We start from the raw sequence: 16,518 nt of genomic DNA on the forward strand, positions 1-16,518 counted from the left end.
TTTGATGGTGAAAATATCCATACTTTTTATTTCTATGTCTAGGAATATCTGATGCACAGTCAGAATGGGGTAGCACCCTGTGAGATCAAAGGTCCAGATAAAAGGCAATTCTATTTGGTGTGGGCAAGGCCAGCTCTTCATTTGGCAGCGTGCTTCTTATACAGCTCCAGGAACTCAGTCACGTCTTCAGGAGACCCCAAGATGATTGGCGCCCTCTGGTGGATGTCAGTGGGAACAATGTCCAATACAGCTTCCTTCCCAGTGGTAGCCAATCCTCCTGCCTTCTCGATGACATAGGCCATGGGGTTACATTCATACAATAGTCTCAACTGGAAAACAAGAGCAGCATTCTCAGACCAGAACAGATTACACAGAAAAGAAATCTGTTTCATTGCAAAATAGTGCAGAGCTGATCAAATTAACTGATACTTTCCCTTACTTTCCATCACAAGGTTGCATCTAAGACCGAATGGTTAATTTAACCATTTGGTTAAATTAAGCCATCCATCAAGAGCCAGCAATAGATTGCCTGATGCAAATGTGAGGCAGACCACCTGGGCTCAGGACCGAATGACATTTTGGCAGAACCGATGTTTCCCTTCTCTTTATAGCACGGAAACTGGACCTAATGAGTGATTCTGTGTGTGTTTTGGATGGAGCTTTGCCTATTCTATAAGCATTTAAAAGTCCATGGTAGTGTCTGGCTGCAGACATCTGGAAAGCAGACTGGCTCCTCCAAACAGTATAATATTGTTTGCAACTCTGTACACATTCCTTTTACAATTCTCCTAAGGCTTGAGGGTTGGGATTTAGTACGTTATACATCTTGGCATTTACTTTTAAATATTAACTTTTTTATTGTATGCATTTTCATGCAGTCTGCCTACTGAGTAGACAGCTTTTTGCAGGTGTTTCCTGACTCTATTTCCATACAGGTGTCAGGGTCAGATTTGCAAAACTGAAAAAAAAGAAAAAGGAGGAACCTCAATATTTGTGTTAAGGAACAATTTTTTGAGGCATTAGAGAAAAGTGCTATAAAGCAGGCTAATCACATAGGTTGGGATGCCCGAGGTAGGTGGCTATGGTAAGAGTGGGTGTTTTAATGTTTTCAGTGAACTGGACGCCACATGCCATAAACAGAGATCTGAGCATATCTGAAATACATCCGTTTCTAACTATCTTATGGGGATTATTCCTATTCCTTCTCTCACATTAAAAATAAAATAAAATAAGAAAAACCTATCTGTCCTTTGGGAAAAACAAAGGGACAATACTTGAGAAGGAGACACACTGTCCCTCTGTGTCGAAGAAAAGTGGGTGTCCCTTCGCCAGCATGAGCAAGCACAGCCCACCCCATGGCTTGTAAGAAGGTTGTGGGCATGAGACCAATGCACCAGTTACAGCTTACCTGAAAGCTCTAGGTGTCCCCAGAGATGCTTTCCTTCCCTAGAAAGGTAGCATTTTCTAAGCAGCAAATGTCAGCTCACTAGTCATTTCAATTTTATGCCTTTTGAAAGCAATCAAAGAAAACCTCTGTTTGGGATGCATATGTGATTTGCTGCCTTGGTAATGAGGCTGGACTGTTTCATTTCATTTTATGAATGGCATTCATTTTGCCCAAGCCAAACCATGTGTATCCACTGGAAGCAGGAAGCACTTTTAGTACCCTCTGGCCATAACATCATTACTTATCTTTAGCAATGGAAGGGCTCTCAAGAGATCAGTTTTAGCTGATATCACCTGGCTTTAACCAGGACAGCCTTGAATCTAGAAAAGAATATGCCACAGACATCCTTGGCACCCGACTGCAGAGCATGACAGCTACCATGACCTTTCTTTCTTCCTCAGTCAAATCCCCCAGGCTGCAAATGAAATCCACTGCTTCTCAACCACTCTTCAGGGGATTTATTTACCTTTCCGTTGGGGCTTTTCTTGTTAGCTGGGTACAGAAAGATCCCTCCATAGACCAGGGTGCGGTGAACGTCAGCCACCATGGAGCCCACGTACCTGGCACCGTAGGGGGCTGAGTTGTCCTACAAGGTTAAGACCAGCAATAGTTAGGGTTACAGAAGAGAGAGCTCTCTTCATGTCCTCTATGTTTATTTGATTAAACAATCAAACAGAGCACCATCAAGGTGTGTGTTTGGGGCTGTGCTAGGAAATGTGATGAAAATTCTGTCCCCAAGCAGCAGAAAATGGAATAATGGAGACAGCCTCTTACATCTTACAATAACTCAAATTACCTGAGGAGGCCCTGAGGAGGGTGTGGTGGATTCTGGCTCTGGGGTGGGGCAGGCATTTAGCAGGACCCTGAAGGAGAAGAAAGATTTTGCAGAGCTAAGGAGAGGGGGCAAGGGTGGGGTTTTCATCTCTGCAGGAGCAGGAACTGCCCAGCCAAAGGTGGGGCAACTAGAGAAGCACATGCAGTCTGCCTCGGGCCCTGGGAGGAGCCTGGTGCAGCTGGGGGCAGGAAGGGATCTCTAGGGAAAGGTGGAAGGAGAGATAACCAGGCTGGAGAGAGAGCCTGGGGCCAGCTTGGAGGGCCCTGAATGCCAAACTAACAACATCTGGGCTCCTTCCTCAGAACACAGCAGCCTTCAATGGCATTAAGCAAGAGTGAAACTGAGTGAGGCCCGGTGGGGCGCCCAGGCATGGAGGCCCTTTTATCCCCCATTTCTTGTAGGCAAGACTCCAGCCTCCATGACCTTCCCTGAGTTCCAAAGGGCAGATTTAAACAGTTGCTAATCAAGGGAGGAATGGCCAAGAAACCACCTGAGGCAAGATTAAAGGGAACAGAGAAGGTCGTCAAGATTAGGAAACCACCTGAGATGAGACTAAGGCGGGCAGGCCCTGCTCACACCCTAATCTTGTCAGAGACCCCAGCCTCGAACCACTGTTATATAACCCTCATCAAATCCTCCCAGGGTGGGACATACAGTTTTCTTTCTTTCTTTGTCTTTCTTTTTTTTATAAAACTTTTTAAAAAATATTTATTTATGTATTTATTTATTCTAGCTGCGCCAGGTCTTAGTTTCGACATGCGGGATCTTCACTGTGGCATGCGGGATCTAGTTCCCCGGGATTGAACCCGGGCCCCCTGCATTGGAAGCTCGGAGTCTTACCCGCTGGACCACCAGGGAAGTCCCTGGGACACATAGTCTTCGAGGGCAGGAGCCCACTGTGTCCCCCGTTGCCTGGCAAAGCAATAAAGCTATCTTTTTCTACTTCACCCAAAACTCTGTCTCCGAGATTTGATTCGGCACCGGTGTGTACAGAGAGGCCGAGCTTTCAGTAACAAGAGTAGGACAAGATTGGATATTCCTACATAGAACCATCTCTACAAACAGCCATTTCTTCTCTTCGTGTTCAGTGATTTGTAACCTCTTTAGAGAGATGCCATGATGGACGCTCTCAGTCTAGAGATGACTGATAGAAATCCTTCAGGTGCCACAGGGCTGGGGCCTGGGGTGCAAGAACCACATTTCGTACCAGCTGGGATCAGGGACCCCAGCAGTGAAGCATGTTTTATTGCCCTGACTTCATTCATCTGGCGGACTTTACAGTCCTGATTTTCTTCTGCCAAGAGAAAGTGGCAGAGGGGTTGCCGTCTCAGGGCAGAGGTTCCAGCCCCCAGCACAGTGGAATCCACCCGCTTCTGTCCCTGCCGCCTTTCTCTCCAGGGTAGATCATGAATCAACACATAACTCAGGGGCCCTCCCCCAACCCCGACCCCGCAGCCCTCACTTACTGGGGGGAGCTTCTTCCTCTGGACATACTCCGCGACAGCAGGGTGGAAGTCCTTGGTGTAGCCCTCGTTGAGGCTGTAGATGCTCCCTTTCTTTTTGATCTTCACATCTCTGTCCACCAAAATGAACTCTCCAATGGCCTGTGAAACAGGAAGGAAAGGTGGAGCCGTGACATCTCTTTCAGGCCTGTGGGAGGGGGTGGCGTGAGGCCTGAGGTCACGTGTGTCCTTCAGCACAAAGAGCTTGGTTTTTATTTTTTTTGTTTTCTCAACTGAGGTATAATTGACATAGCATTGTGTTAGTCTCAGGTGTACCACATAATGATTCAATATTTGTAACACTGTGAAATGATTACCAGCAAGGGAGTTTCTCCTTGGCCTGGGACACCCATGCCTTTGAGAAAAAAAAAAAAAATTTGGTGCAGACAGGAGGTAGGATATCAGGAGAGATGGGCAGCTGAGTGACACCAACGTGTTCATGGCTGCTCTTAGCTTTCCATTTTTTCGTTTCTATCTTGATGGCATTTTACCCGAGCACCGTGAGTTTCGATCCACAGCATATATAGCTTCCGGTGCCTTCGCTCACTGATCTACAGAGTGCTTCTGAGAACTCAGCCTCCCACAAAGTCCCAGTGCTAAGCTGATGCCTTTAAGGCTTAGGTTCTTCAAAGGAGATTCGCACTTTGGAGGAAGGTGTCACATAACTCCTATAGCTCTGGACTGAGGACTGTTTGGGGCTCCTACGCGTCCCTGATAAGAGAGTGATTGCGGCTCCGCCCATCTGGGGAGGGAGGTTGCTCCATGGAGACAGAGTTAAGAAGGGAGGTCGCACCTTGGACACATCTCTCCCCAGCCACTTATTCCCGTAGCAAAGCTTGGTTCCTGCCAATATGGAACACGTTGGAAGTAGAGAGGAAGTCGGGGGAGGGAGAGAGGAGGGCAGGGGAAGAAAAGAGACTAGAATTAACAGTGGTCACTGAAAGGTATCATTGTGAGTGATTCTTTTCTTTTGTTCTTTTATGGTTTTTTGGTAAAAGTCTGGAAAATGAAGCCATTACACAACAGGTGCTCATGAAGCCACGCTTTGCAGGCGCCCCGCCCTGGTACCTGGCCAGAGCATCCTAGCTGTGAAGGAGGTTAGTCTCTTGTACGCGAGAAAGAGACTGAAAAGCTTTTCAAACCTTAAAGCCTGCTAGAAATGCAAATAAAGCTGTTGTGGTCTTCTTAGCGGAAACTGTCAGCCAAAATGAAAAGAAAGCACTAAGTTGACCCCCACCCCCCAGGCATTCATCAGATCTGGGAGGTCAGCCAGCAGGGGGTAGCGCAGCCTCCAAACACTGAGTGGCCATTAAGCGTAAGGAGGGCAAAAGACTATCAAACACACAGAAACTTACTCCCGGACACAAGGTCTGCAATCTGGACATAAGAAGAGATTTCATGTTTTCTACACATCCATCAACTGAAAGGTAACACAGAAGTTACCAGAAGAATGTCTGGGGAAGCGGTAAATGCCTGCTGAGAGGATAAATCCGAAACATCAGTGATTTCGGAAACTGTATCCTGGGCTCAGAGTGAACTTCGCTCGGGTTCTGCCACTATTTTACCCTGAAATCACCTCCTTTGGAGGCTTAAACTTGTGCTGTTTCCCTACCCTTGTTGACTTATTAAGCACAGGTGCTTCCAAGGAGGCAAAGTCCAGTTGTGCAAGCGTGCGGGGGAAAAAGGCAGCCTACATTCTGATTTATCCCACCCGCCACCCACAAACCTCGAGGCCCCACCACCAGCAACCCGCCCCTCACAGGATTCTAGCAGCTGATTGTACCTGGTGTTCGGTTTGTCAGTAAAAAGCACCAAATAGATAGTCTCATTAATGTCATCTGAGGACATTTCTAAAACTGAAAGGTATTTATAACCTCAATTCTTTTTCCCTTGGGACACTGGACCAAATGCATAATGAATCTGCCGACCTACGGGAGGTGATTCTATGGAGTCCATTTCAATGGTGGGTTTAGTTATGCCAAATATGTAAAGAGATTTCTTTGCTCAATTTATCTGCTCTGTCGAAACTGTCATCTAACAGAATAAATGAAGAACTCCAATTAATACACATGTGGAAGAAATTATCCACAAATTAAAAATTGTTAATGAATATTTTTCATGGCACCTTGGGCTCCTCTCCATGAGGAATTTGTTTTGTTTTCTGTTTTCTGGCCGAACCATGTGGCTTATGGGATCTTAGTCTTGTCAGGGACTGAACCTTGGGCCCCAGCAGTGAAAGCGCTGAGTCCTAACCACTGGACCACCAGGGAACTCCCAAGGGAGTTTTTCTCTATAAGTTGGACAGACTAAGGAATTATCTTCATTTCCTTCTTTATTTTCACTTCCTTGAGTTCGTCAAAGCCTTTCAAAACCACAGGGGTTCACTGAAGGTTTGCGTGCACGTGCACATCAAATGAATTTTGGAGCTAATTTTGAAGAAATGAGGTGGTCCACTGCTTCAGCTGGGACACCCATTCACCTCAGGAAACTAAGCTAGTAATGGATAGCGTGGGTGGCAAACAGACCATCTATGGGCCCCATCTGGTCCACAAACGTGTTTTAGTTGGCTAGCACAGTGTTTTACACATCCAGAAACATTACATTTTCTAAAAATCCAGTGTTTCTTGAAACATTGGAAGCCTTGGCAAGACTGAGCCGCTATTCCCAAGGAGTAACAACTGCCAGACCTCCCCAGTTCCCCAATGCCCCACCACTGCCCTGCCACCACCCTGACCATCCTTTCCTAGCACACTCCACTCATCTGTGTGGCCTACTCAGCCCAGTGGGCATCTGAGTCAGCTGAGTAATGTCCACTCTAAAGAATTCATCGTGGAAGAAAGACTCCTTATGCTCTGGACAGACACCATTTCTCACCTCGATAATCTTCTCCTGATGGCCCCTCCATCTCCCTTCCCCCCTTCCCCAACCCATCACCTCTGCCCCTTCATGGGCCTCATCTTCCACCTCTAGGTACTGCCTCTCCCCCCACACACACACAATAAACACTCACTCACAGCCACCAGCGAAGCACCCAGCTTCCCCTGTGGTCTCTCACCGGGTCCAGCATGAAGCAGTTGACTCCATTCGCCATGGCCAGGACCAACATGGTGGCACTGCCATAGAGTGCATAGCCAGCAGCCACCAGGTTCCGGCCGGGCTGCAGAGCATCCTTCTCAGAAGGGTCATCAGTTGAAATCTAGGACAACAAAGAAAACAAAACCCGTTTTTGTTGTGTTCTGTTTTGTGGTTCTTTTTTGCAGTTCATCCATTAGCAAGATGCATTATCAAGGTGCTCTCGTAATGAAATAGGGCATCTTCCCAGAGGGGCCTTCCTCCTCACATCAGTAATATCCTGATTATATTACCACAGCGGCCTTCCCACCAAACCCCAAATTTCCTGCATCTGGATCCTTCTTTCCAATCAGGGTCCTCCTCCAATTTTGCTAATTTGATATTCCCTCATCTCTCCATTATCACTCTCAAAAAAAGAGCATGCCTCCTTGCCAGCTCCTACTAATTTAATCTTATTACAGTCATCAATGTCTTTCCCCTGCCTACTCTATCTTTATTTAAACAAATTAAAACTGGGCTGCAGGGCTTCAAGTCTGGTAAGGAAATCAATTTCATGAGCTCCGGCCAGTTGCAGCACATACTCCAGTGAGCAGTGTGGTCCATACTCACACATCAAAGAAATTCTCAGAAATACGGCAACTGAGAATCTCTCTGCGGAGTTGTTACAGTGTAGGGCAAATGCTTTCCCTTTTTTTGACCATGACCCACAGTAAAAAAATATATTTTGCATCACGAACCAGAACGAACACACATGCACCCGCACACACAACTACAAAAATTTAATAAAACAATACTTACATTTAGAACATGACATGTACACTAATCTTTTCTTTGTTTTTTATTAAAAACACAGCCCACTGGGTCGTGTGACTCAGTTTGTTCCCTAATACTAAGGAAAGGAAAAACTTAAAGGCATGGCTCCTAATCAATGATTACTAACTGATAATTATCTTCTTAACACTTGACAGTTGGCTTCTATGGTTCTCAAAACAGCCTCAAACAAATCTTTCAGCTTGAATATTCTCTACTTGAATTTAAACAGAAATGAAAATGGGCAGTTTCTGCCAATTTCATTTATTCCTTCCCCAACCACAGATTCCAGGGGCTGAGAATAAGTAAGGGCATCTATCTGTATCATGATACCAGAGATGGAGATCATCTCAGCAAAAACTTTCCTGGTATGGGACTTCCCTGGTGGTCCAGTGGGTAAGACTCCATGCTCCCAGTGCAGGAGGTCTGGGTTAGACCCCTGGTCAGGGAACTAGATCCCTCATGCATGCCGCAACTAAGAGTTCACATGCCGCAACTAGGAGTTCGCATGCCGCAACTAAGAGTTCGCATGCCGCAACTAAGAGTTCACATGCCGCAACTAAGTCCGCATGCTGCAATTAATAGTCCGCATGCCACAGCTAAAGCTCTCATGTGTCACAACTAAGACTCAGTGCAGCCTAAATAAATAAATGTTAAAAAAAGAAATACATTCCTGGTAATTTCTTCCTATAACTTTTGAAAGTGTGGTCCAGAGACCACGTACATCAGAATCACTTGAGATGCTTATTTAAAATGCAATTCTGGGGCTGCAGCCTTGACTTACTAAGTCAGACTTTCTAAGGTGGGCTCTGGGAATCTGTATTTTACCATGCACCATAGTTGACTCTTGCACTGAAGCTTAAGAACTACTCATGTAAAAGGAAATGTCACAAAAGCCATTTCTCTCTTTTTTTCCCCTTGTCTCCAATCTTTGTGTTTAATAGTTTTCATCTAGGTCGTTGGTTGCTTGCTTGGCTGGTTGGGTTGGGTCAAGTTATTTAATTTAGTTTGGTTTGTATTCACAGGGTAGTGCAGTGCAGCTAAACACAGACTAAACACAGTATCAAAAATTTGAGTTGTTTCTCAAACTCCAAATTTTGCCAGTGTACAACCTTGAAAAAGGAACCAGCTTCCTTCAAAGCCAGTGACACAGTATGAGGAAAACAGTCAGGCTCTAACTGCCTCCTCTGTCATAACTACTTAACCCTGAAAGTGCAGCACAAAACAAGACAAAGACAATATGTAAATAAATAAGTTGACTGGAAGCCCCTAGGCTTGGAGTAGTCAGTTCTCCACCAAGAAAAGTCCCCCAGAGATTCACCTCATCCAGAACCACCCATGTCTGTCTGTGGCACAAGGATGAACAGCCTTTCCCTGAAACACTGTCACCAAATAATCTCAGCCTTCAACTTCCTTGCATGGAATAAGAAATGGTAACATTATCTATGATCCATATACTCAAAAGAAAGACAAAATAATTCCATCTAGTCATTAATTTGGAGGAATACTTTTCTATCCTGACCCCCTTTCTAATGCATGAATTCCCTCCTCCAAACCCTCAGCAATGAATGCCTTTGTTCCAAGTGAATCCATTACAGTCTCATGGGGATGCTCATGGACCAATGTGCATAAAGCACTTGACAAAATTAAAAAGCCTCTGGACCCTACCTTTACTTATCCCAGGCCACCACCTGCTGTAGGTGTTGCCCTGTTTTAATCCACACCACTCCATATAGAGTACGAAAGACACCATGGATTCTGGAGACTTGAGGTGGTGGAGGAGAAAGTCAGGCAAAAGTGGGGTGGGGCTGTCATATCATCAGATGGTCTTCCCTCAGAGCGGCAGCCAGACCCTCCCTAGAAGGTCTCATAGGGCATATGGCAGAGTCTTCAGTAACTCAGCCAATATTGTTCACCTACTACTGTACCAGGCTGCCTAGCAGACAAAAAAATATATAAGAGAAGGTCCCTGCTCTCAAGGCGTTTATAATCTGCAGTGAACATCCATTGATTTTGCCTGGCCAGCACCCATCACCCTTCTGCTGATAATTGCACCTTAACCTTCCTCAAAATACTACCCCCCTGGCCCTCAGCTCCAGGAGTGGGCACATGACCCTGGTCAGGCCAATCAGATCACTGCATGCCTCAGGCCATAGTGATTGGTTGAGAGATGGACACATGACCTAAGCCAAGACAATCAGGGCCAATGAGATGATATTCTTGTTGGAATTGTTGGAAAAGAGGTTTGCATCTTCTGTTTGAGTTGCTGAAAGGATTGGATGTGGGCCCAGACCTACTGGGAGCCATTTTGCCACCAGAGAGGAGGGAGCAATAGAGATGGAGAGGAAGTGTGTCCTGTTTATGTCGCCTGAGTCCCTGAATGCAGCTGTACTACCCACTGGACTTTCTAGTTACATGAACCAATAATTTTCCTTTCCTTTCCTCCCTCCTTTCTTTCCTCCCTCCCTCCCTCCTTTCCTTCCTCAAGGTAGTTTGAGTTGTGATACTCTCTGTTGAATCTTAATACACAAAACAAGACAAGTAATATTAATAGCTACCATTTATAGAGCACTTTTTATGTGCCAGGCACTATCTTCATTGCTGTTATGCTTAATTTTCAGTATCTCCCCTTTATGGATAAGGAAACAAGAGGTTACCTTGCCCAAGGTCCCACAGAGCTAGTAAGCATCAATGTCAGGAAGCCACATTCCATATGGCTATTACATCTCCCTGTGCCCAGTTAAGGGAAGTGAACTGGATTCTGAAGCTGCTAGAGCACTTTTGAAACTCTGCTTTTAGTCGTGGGGACTGGATATTTTTAAAGAGTGTTGAAAATTAGAATGTATCCAATAGAGGGTGACCACACTAGAGAGGTCGAAAAACCATCTCACATGAAAGATATTCAACCTAAAGAAGATTTAAAAGAAGGGGAGGGGAGGGCAAAAAAGCCATTTCCAAGCATGTAAAAGAGTCTTATTTTCTGATGCTCCAAAAGGCCATATGAGCAACAGGGAGACAGATTTTGACCCAATATTTGGACAAACACTCTAGAATTCTACCTTTTCTGAATGTCTCCAGCCAGAGGCAAGGTGACCCTTCCGGAGGTGCTGTGGCAGGAACTTTGTAGAAACACTGGACCACAGGCCCTAAGAGATCCCTTTGGAGCCTATTTCCAGGCACCATGTGGGCAAGACCAGATCACTGTTTCCGAGTTCCAGTTACCAACTAATGTTATGCCACTGAGCGGGTGCACCAGGGAGCTGAATTCCAGCCCAGATCCAGCTCTACAGAAAGCAGGAAAGGTCTCCTTTAAAGCATCAGACAGTCAATATTTATGCCCCATAAATCCTCAAACAATCAATAAGGCTTTTGAAAACTGAAGTGACTTAAAGGGAATGTGACACTCATCACCTCTTTCGGTCTTTTAAGAGAGTCACTTCAGGTTTATTGAGAAGAGTGTGGAGACTCATTGTTGAGTTGTTCTAGCATTTGTAATTCGAGTTGCTGTTGCAGGCTGTTTTGATTTTTTTTTAGGTGATAGCCAGTGTCAGTTTTCTAGGGTTTTTTTTCCTTAAAAAGAGTCTTTATTTGGGGGTTTAAGGTGGAAACTGGGGCTGGCAAACATTAGTGCTGCTTTAGCTTTGGTTGAGTCATTACCAGAAGTCTTTCTCTACATGAAGAATTTTGCTGCAAAGTTCTCTTGCTATACTGTATAGATCTGATACCTTGCAGGTAAAATTACATGCCTCCATGTCTATAACAAGAATGGGATGTTTCATGGTATGACTTGGAAAACAGATTAATTACTGCCTTTGTCTTTCTGGTATGAGTATTAGAACTTTCATTTACTCAAATTGATCTGCCTCCCGGCCAAGACAAACGCAAGATGCATTTCAATGATGAAGGAGAACTGTCCCATGGTGGTCCTACTTCCCATGTTTGAAAGGAGATTATGTGCAATAGTAGACAACAAGTCACTTTGAAAAACAAAGCACAAATTGCGGTCTCACTTCTTAAGTTATGGCCTCTGTATCCCAGAATAGGAAAGTTGGAGGAACCTCAGAGGTTGGCTGAACTAGCCACCACGTCCATTAAGATGAAGGAAAGGGCTCAGCCTCAAAGGCATCTGTGAGGTTTTATTTCTAAAATAAACAAGAAGGCTGAAACCAAGATGACATATTTTAGATTTCACCATTTTTTATGATGGGCCCACGGCTATTCATTCTATTTTTCACTTGTATATATTTGAATGCACTTCCACCAAACCGCCCCCCTCCACCCCCAAACACACACACACACACTTAAAGTAAGAGAAGGGAAGAGACTTTTGAGGTAGAGTTACCTGCTCAGGTCACCCAAATAGAAAAGACCCAGGGCACGAGCCTGGATCCCCACACTGTACCAGTGTGCTTTCTATAATTTATAGCAGAGTCAGCAAACTCTTTCCATAAACCAACAGATAGTAAATATTCTAGGCTCTACTGTCACACAGTCTTTACCAAAATCACTTAACCCTGCCTGTGCAGTGCAAAATCAGCCAAAGGCAACATAGTAAACAAGTGAGCTGACCATATGGCATTAAAACTTTATGGACAGTGAAAATTAAGTTTCATATAAATGTCACGGGTCATGAAATGTTATTCTTTAGATTTTCTTTTTAGCCATTCAAAAATTCAAAAGAGTTATATTTTGCTCACAGGCCATAACCATCAGGCAATGGGCTGGATTTGGCCCAGGGAGACCATAGTTTGCAGACCCCTGATTTAGAGGATTTAAAGGACAATTTTGATATAAGTACTCTCTATTGTTGTCACACTCTCACAATTCTCAGTTCACATAGTTACATCATTGCAGCTACCCTACACTGTCTCTTTTGTTTTTAATTTTATTTTCTGTCACAAAAGAAAGCAAGGTACAGTTAAAAGAGTGAAATATCTTTCTCTTCCCACCCACCTTTTACTACATTTTCTTTTAACAACCTAATAGATTTTCACTATGCAGTTAAGGCTGGAAAAAGTCAGAACTTGACATATAAACCTATTTCAAGCCTCACAGGGTTTCATGATGTACATTCTGGCTGTGCCACCAATAGTGAAACAGGACTGGATGTTCAACCTTAACTCTCCTTTTGGTCCCAAACCAGGAGCTTGATCCATTACATTTTACCTTTCTGTAGATGCCAAAGATGGTTCCAATGGATACAAGGCAGTCGATGTTGGAAGATCCATCAAGAGGATCAAAACAGACCACGTATTTACCCTGAGCAAAAAAAAAAGAAAACACAACTTTACATTTAAAATGAACACATTGGGACTTCCCTGGTGGCGCAGTGGTTAAGAATCCGCCTGCCAATGCAGGGGACATGGGTTTGATCCCCGGTCCAGGAAGCTCCCACATGCCGTGGAGCAACTAAGCCCGTGCGCCACAACTACTGAGCCTGCGTGCTGCAACTACTGAAGCCCACGCACCTAGAGCCCATGCTCCGCAACAAGCAAAGCCACCGCAATGAGAAGCCTGTGCACTGCAACAAAGAGCAGCCACTGCTCGCTGCAACTAGAGAAAGCCTGCGCACAGCAACGAAGACCCAATGCAGCCAAAAAAGAAAAAAAAAAAGAACACATTGTAACGAAATAAAGAGTATACACGAAGGGGTTAAAAGAGGGAATCTAGGCGAAAATTCAAGAAATATGTCTTACTTATACTCTGTCAGGGAAGGTATGAGGTGGTATACAGAGTGAAAATAACAACAACAAATATATATCAAAAGATCATTAGGCAGAGAAAACACAACTTAGAATAGGAGGTATAGATATAGATGAAGGTGAGGAATACAGATAATTAAGTAATAATTTCCGATATCATTGATTTGAATGAATCATAATTTTGGTTTGAGTTTCCTGGCAGTCAAAGGAAGTAGAGAAACAAAACTTTATTCATAAGGGAAAAACATAATATCTTAGGTGAAGCAAAGACAACATTAAGATCTCTAAGAAAATTTTCATGCAGTTCTTATAGATGACACTTGGGGTTACAGTGCACAGAGTTCTCAACCATATCCCTACTGTAATTCCCAAAGGAAATAACCCTCAGCTGTTGTAGGACTACTAAAGACTCATTCTTTGGACAGGATTTTCAGGGGTATGTGGGAGCTGGCTGGAGTCAGCTCTCAAGGGCCAATGGTGCACATCTCTTCCCAACTCTGTTTTCAGTGATGTCATGTTGGTAGCTTAAAATCAACTCTGGGGGACCATTTGCACAGTTGAAAGTGGCAAGTGCTACAAATCAGAGGGTTTTTTTTCTAATAGAGAGCCAGTTTACCAGCACACCACTGGAGATTTTCCACCTCCAAATTAGCCAGTTTAAGAGGTGGTTTTTAAATTTCTGCATCAAATTAAGGCAATTCTTTGATTCCCTGACCTCTTGCTCTTAACAAATCACCTTGGTTGACACAGGAGAAACTGTCATCAGGAAAACAGGAACACGCTTACCACGAAGGCACACTGTAGTCAGAGCAGTTGGGCAGACCAATAGAGAATACTAAACAACAAATTCAATCCACATGCCTAAAACTGCCAAGTACCTTCAGAAGCCCAGCAGCGAATAACATGAACTTTGAATCTGACACGTAGTGTATTTTAAGAATGATGTAAAACAAGTTGATCAGATGTGGCTCCCCATCCCTCTTGTAAAGGTCAGACTGGATATCAGGCAGTCTCTTTAAATTCATCTTCTGATTAATTTTTTTCTCATCCTACTCCCTCATGTCCCTAGTTCATCTCAAACAGGGAAAGATTGTAACCCATCTCAAATGGTTTATTTTGTTATTATTATTACATGATTTTTGTTGTTCAGTGAAAGCTGGATATACTCTTTCATTCACTTTTTCAACAATAATTTATTGTTGATCCCCTACAATGTTGTGCTAGAGGCTGGGATACAGAGAAGAATATAATTCATTCTCTGCCCTCAAGAAGCAATCAGACCGTAACTGAGCAGGACCCTACAGGGCTTTCTTAAGACAGATTCCCCCCACCCCAATGTCCTCTGCCTGCCTCTTGTCTGTAGAAAAACTTTAGCCAAAGAATAAGTTTAACCAGAGAAGTGAGAAGATGAAAAAACAAAGGAAAACAATCAAATAAGACAAAATAATAATAGTTTAGTCATTAAACAAAGTCAGGAAACTTTAGTTCCTCCTCATGGGGTATAGATAATATTCTGAGCCATATCCTTTAAGCTGTTTTGCAGATACTGAATCCCCTACAGGTGGAAGAAGTTAGCTACATGATGACCAGACTAGAAATGACAAAAGCTCCTCCATCTTACACAGTTCTTTTTAAGAACTGGCCTCAAGGAGATGGGAACAAATTGACCCTGGAGTTGAAGATTAGTTGTACTTAAAACAATCAAGATGACACTGATCAGACCACCACATGGCCAATTTCAAGATGATTATCAGAGCTAACTGTGTTGTTCTGCATGTAGCCCCCTCCCTCTGCTTATACACCCCTGAAACTCCCCTTTAAAAACTCTTGCCCCCAGATCAGCAACAGGGAGTTCGTTCTTTGGGACATGAGTCCACCTTCTCCCCAGGATTGCTGGCTTCCTCAATAAGGCTATCTTTCCTTTTACCCAACACTTGTCTCTCAGTATTGGATTCTTGAGCATCCTGAGTTCGGTAACAAGATTAATAGGATTCCAATGGATTCCAATGCATGAATCACTGATATGAACAGCTTAGATTAGCAGGAAGGTTGGTTATGAAGGTTGGGAATTGGGTGGATGGAAGGACGTAGTTAACAGAGCCAGACTTTGAAGAGCCTTGAACATGACAATAAAAAGTTAGAAGTGGAGATGAGTATGAGTATATTTAAGTCTCTCCCATGTATGAGCATGCAGGAGAGATGATAACGGCATGGACTGTGGTGGAAGTGTAGATAGGAGAGGACAGTTTGAGATATGGCAGTGAAGTGGAATCTGTGAAATGATGACTGATGGTTCAGGAGTGATCTAGGCTGTGTCTTAGGAATCCAGCTTGGCTGAACAAGTGGAGTCATTTATGAAGCCAGAAAGAAAAATGATTACATTAAAATCCTCAATAGTGTAGGAGCAGACCCACCCTTTTCTCAGGTTCTACTATTATGGCGTGTTTATCTTCTTCCGACACAAGAACACAGGTAGCAAAAGATGACTTTAACACGTTAATAACCAGGTCATTGGAGAGGACATCCAGCTTCTTCACTTGATCACCCGTCACGTTGGTAGAGCCAGCAATTCCATAGCTACAGGGAAGAAAAGATACAAAAATATAAGCCATGACCACCAGAATATGTCAATGCATCTATAAACTCACTCAAAGAGGGCATTTGGTAAGATTTAGAAGAAAGGAAAGAAGACACATGGTTTGGGAGAAATAGAATGAGAAAGATGGTCATCCATCTGGATTGGCTCCTGGAGGGAAGGAAATATTGTCATTCACCTGTCCAGTTCCTATCATGGTACCCAGCACACCTTTGTGGTTAAATCGATGTTTTTTCATTATGGCCCCTAAGGAGGTTTTTTTTCCCTAACACACTCCCCCATGAAATTTTAATATTGCAGATAAAGTGTGTATCTGTTTACGCACTGTATGTACATATATTTCACACCCAAAAAGATTGATTTTTTTTTCACCTGCCCCAAGAACCAATTTTCACTCCCGAATGCATGAGCTAATGCATAATGAATCAGTTGACAGGCACAGCAAGCAAAGAAACCTTCTGGGTGGGAAGGAGCCTGAGAGGGAGACTAAGCCAAGGGATCTATGGTTTTATAGCTGATGAGACCCTAAAAGAAAAGAAATATTGACAGATCCC

The 16,518-nt window shown here is 43.9% G+C and overlaps 1 protein-coding gene across 1 annotated transcript in view; it reads right to left on the minus strand.

Moving 5' to 3' along the window:
* The window catches only part of FBP1 (fructose-bisphosphatase 1), a 26,573-nt gene continuing 10,055 nt past the window's right edge, over positions 1-16,518 (minus strand). The window contains exons 2-7 of the mRNA XM_061199300.1: positions 15,783-15,945; positions 12,833-12,925; positions 6,840-6,980; positions 3,749-3,886; positions 1,914-2,033; positions 1-329 (exon numbers count right to left, since the gene is read on the minus strand). Of these exons, the coding sequence (XP_061055283.1) occupies positions 138-329; positions 1,914-2,033; positions 3,749-3,886; positions 6,840-6,980; positions 12,833-12,925; positions 15,783-15,945 (847 nt within the window). The 3' untranslated portion in view covers positions 1-137. The remainder of the gene's footprint in view (positions 330-1,913; positions 2,034-3,748; positions 3,887-6,839; positions 6,981-12,832; positions 12,926-15,782; positions 15,946-16,518) is intronic.

The sequence above is a fragment of the Eubalaena glacialis genome, chromosome 9 (assembly GCF_028564815.1).
Source record: "Eubalaena glacialis isolate mEubGla1 chromosome 9, mEubGla1.1.hap2.+ XY, whole genome shotgun sequence".
Taxonomy (NCBI): Eukaryota; Metazoa; Chordata; class Mammalia; order Artiodactyla; family Balaenidae; genus Eubalaena; species Eubalaena glacialis.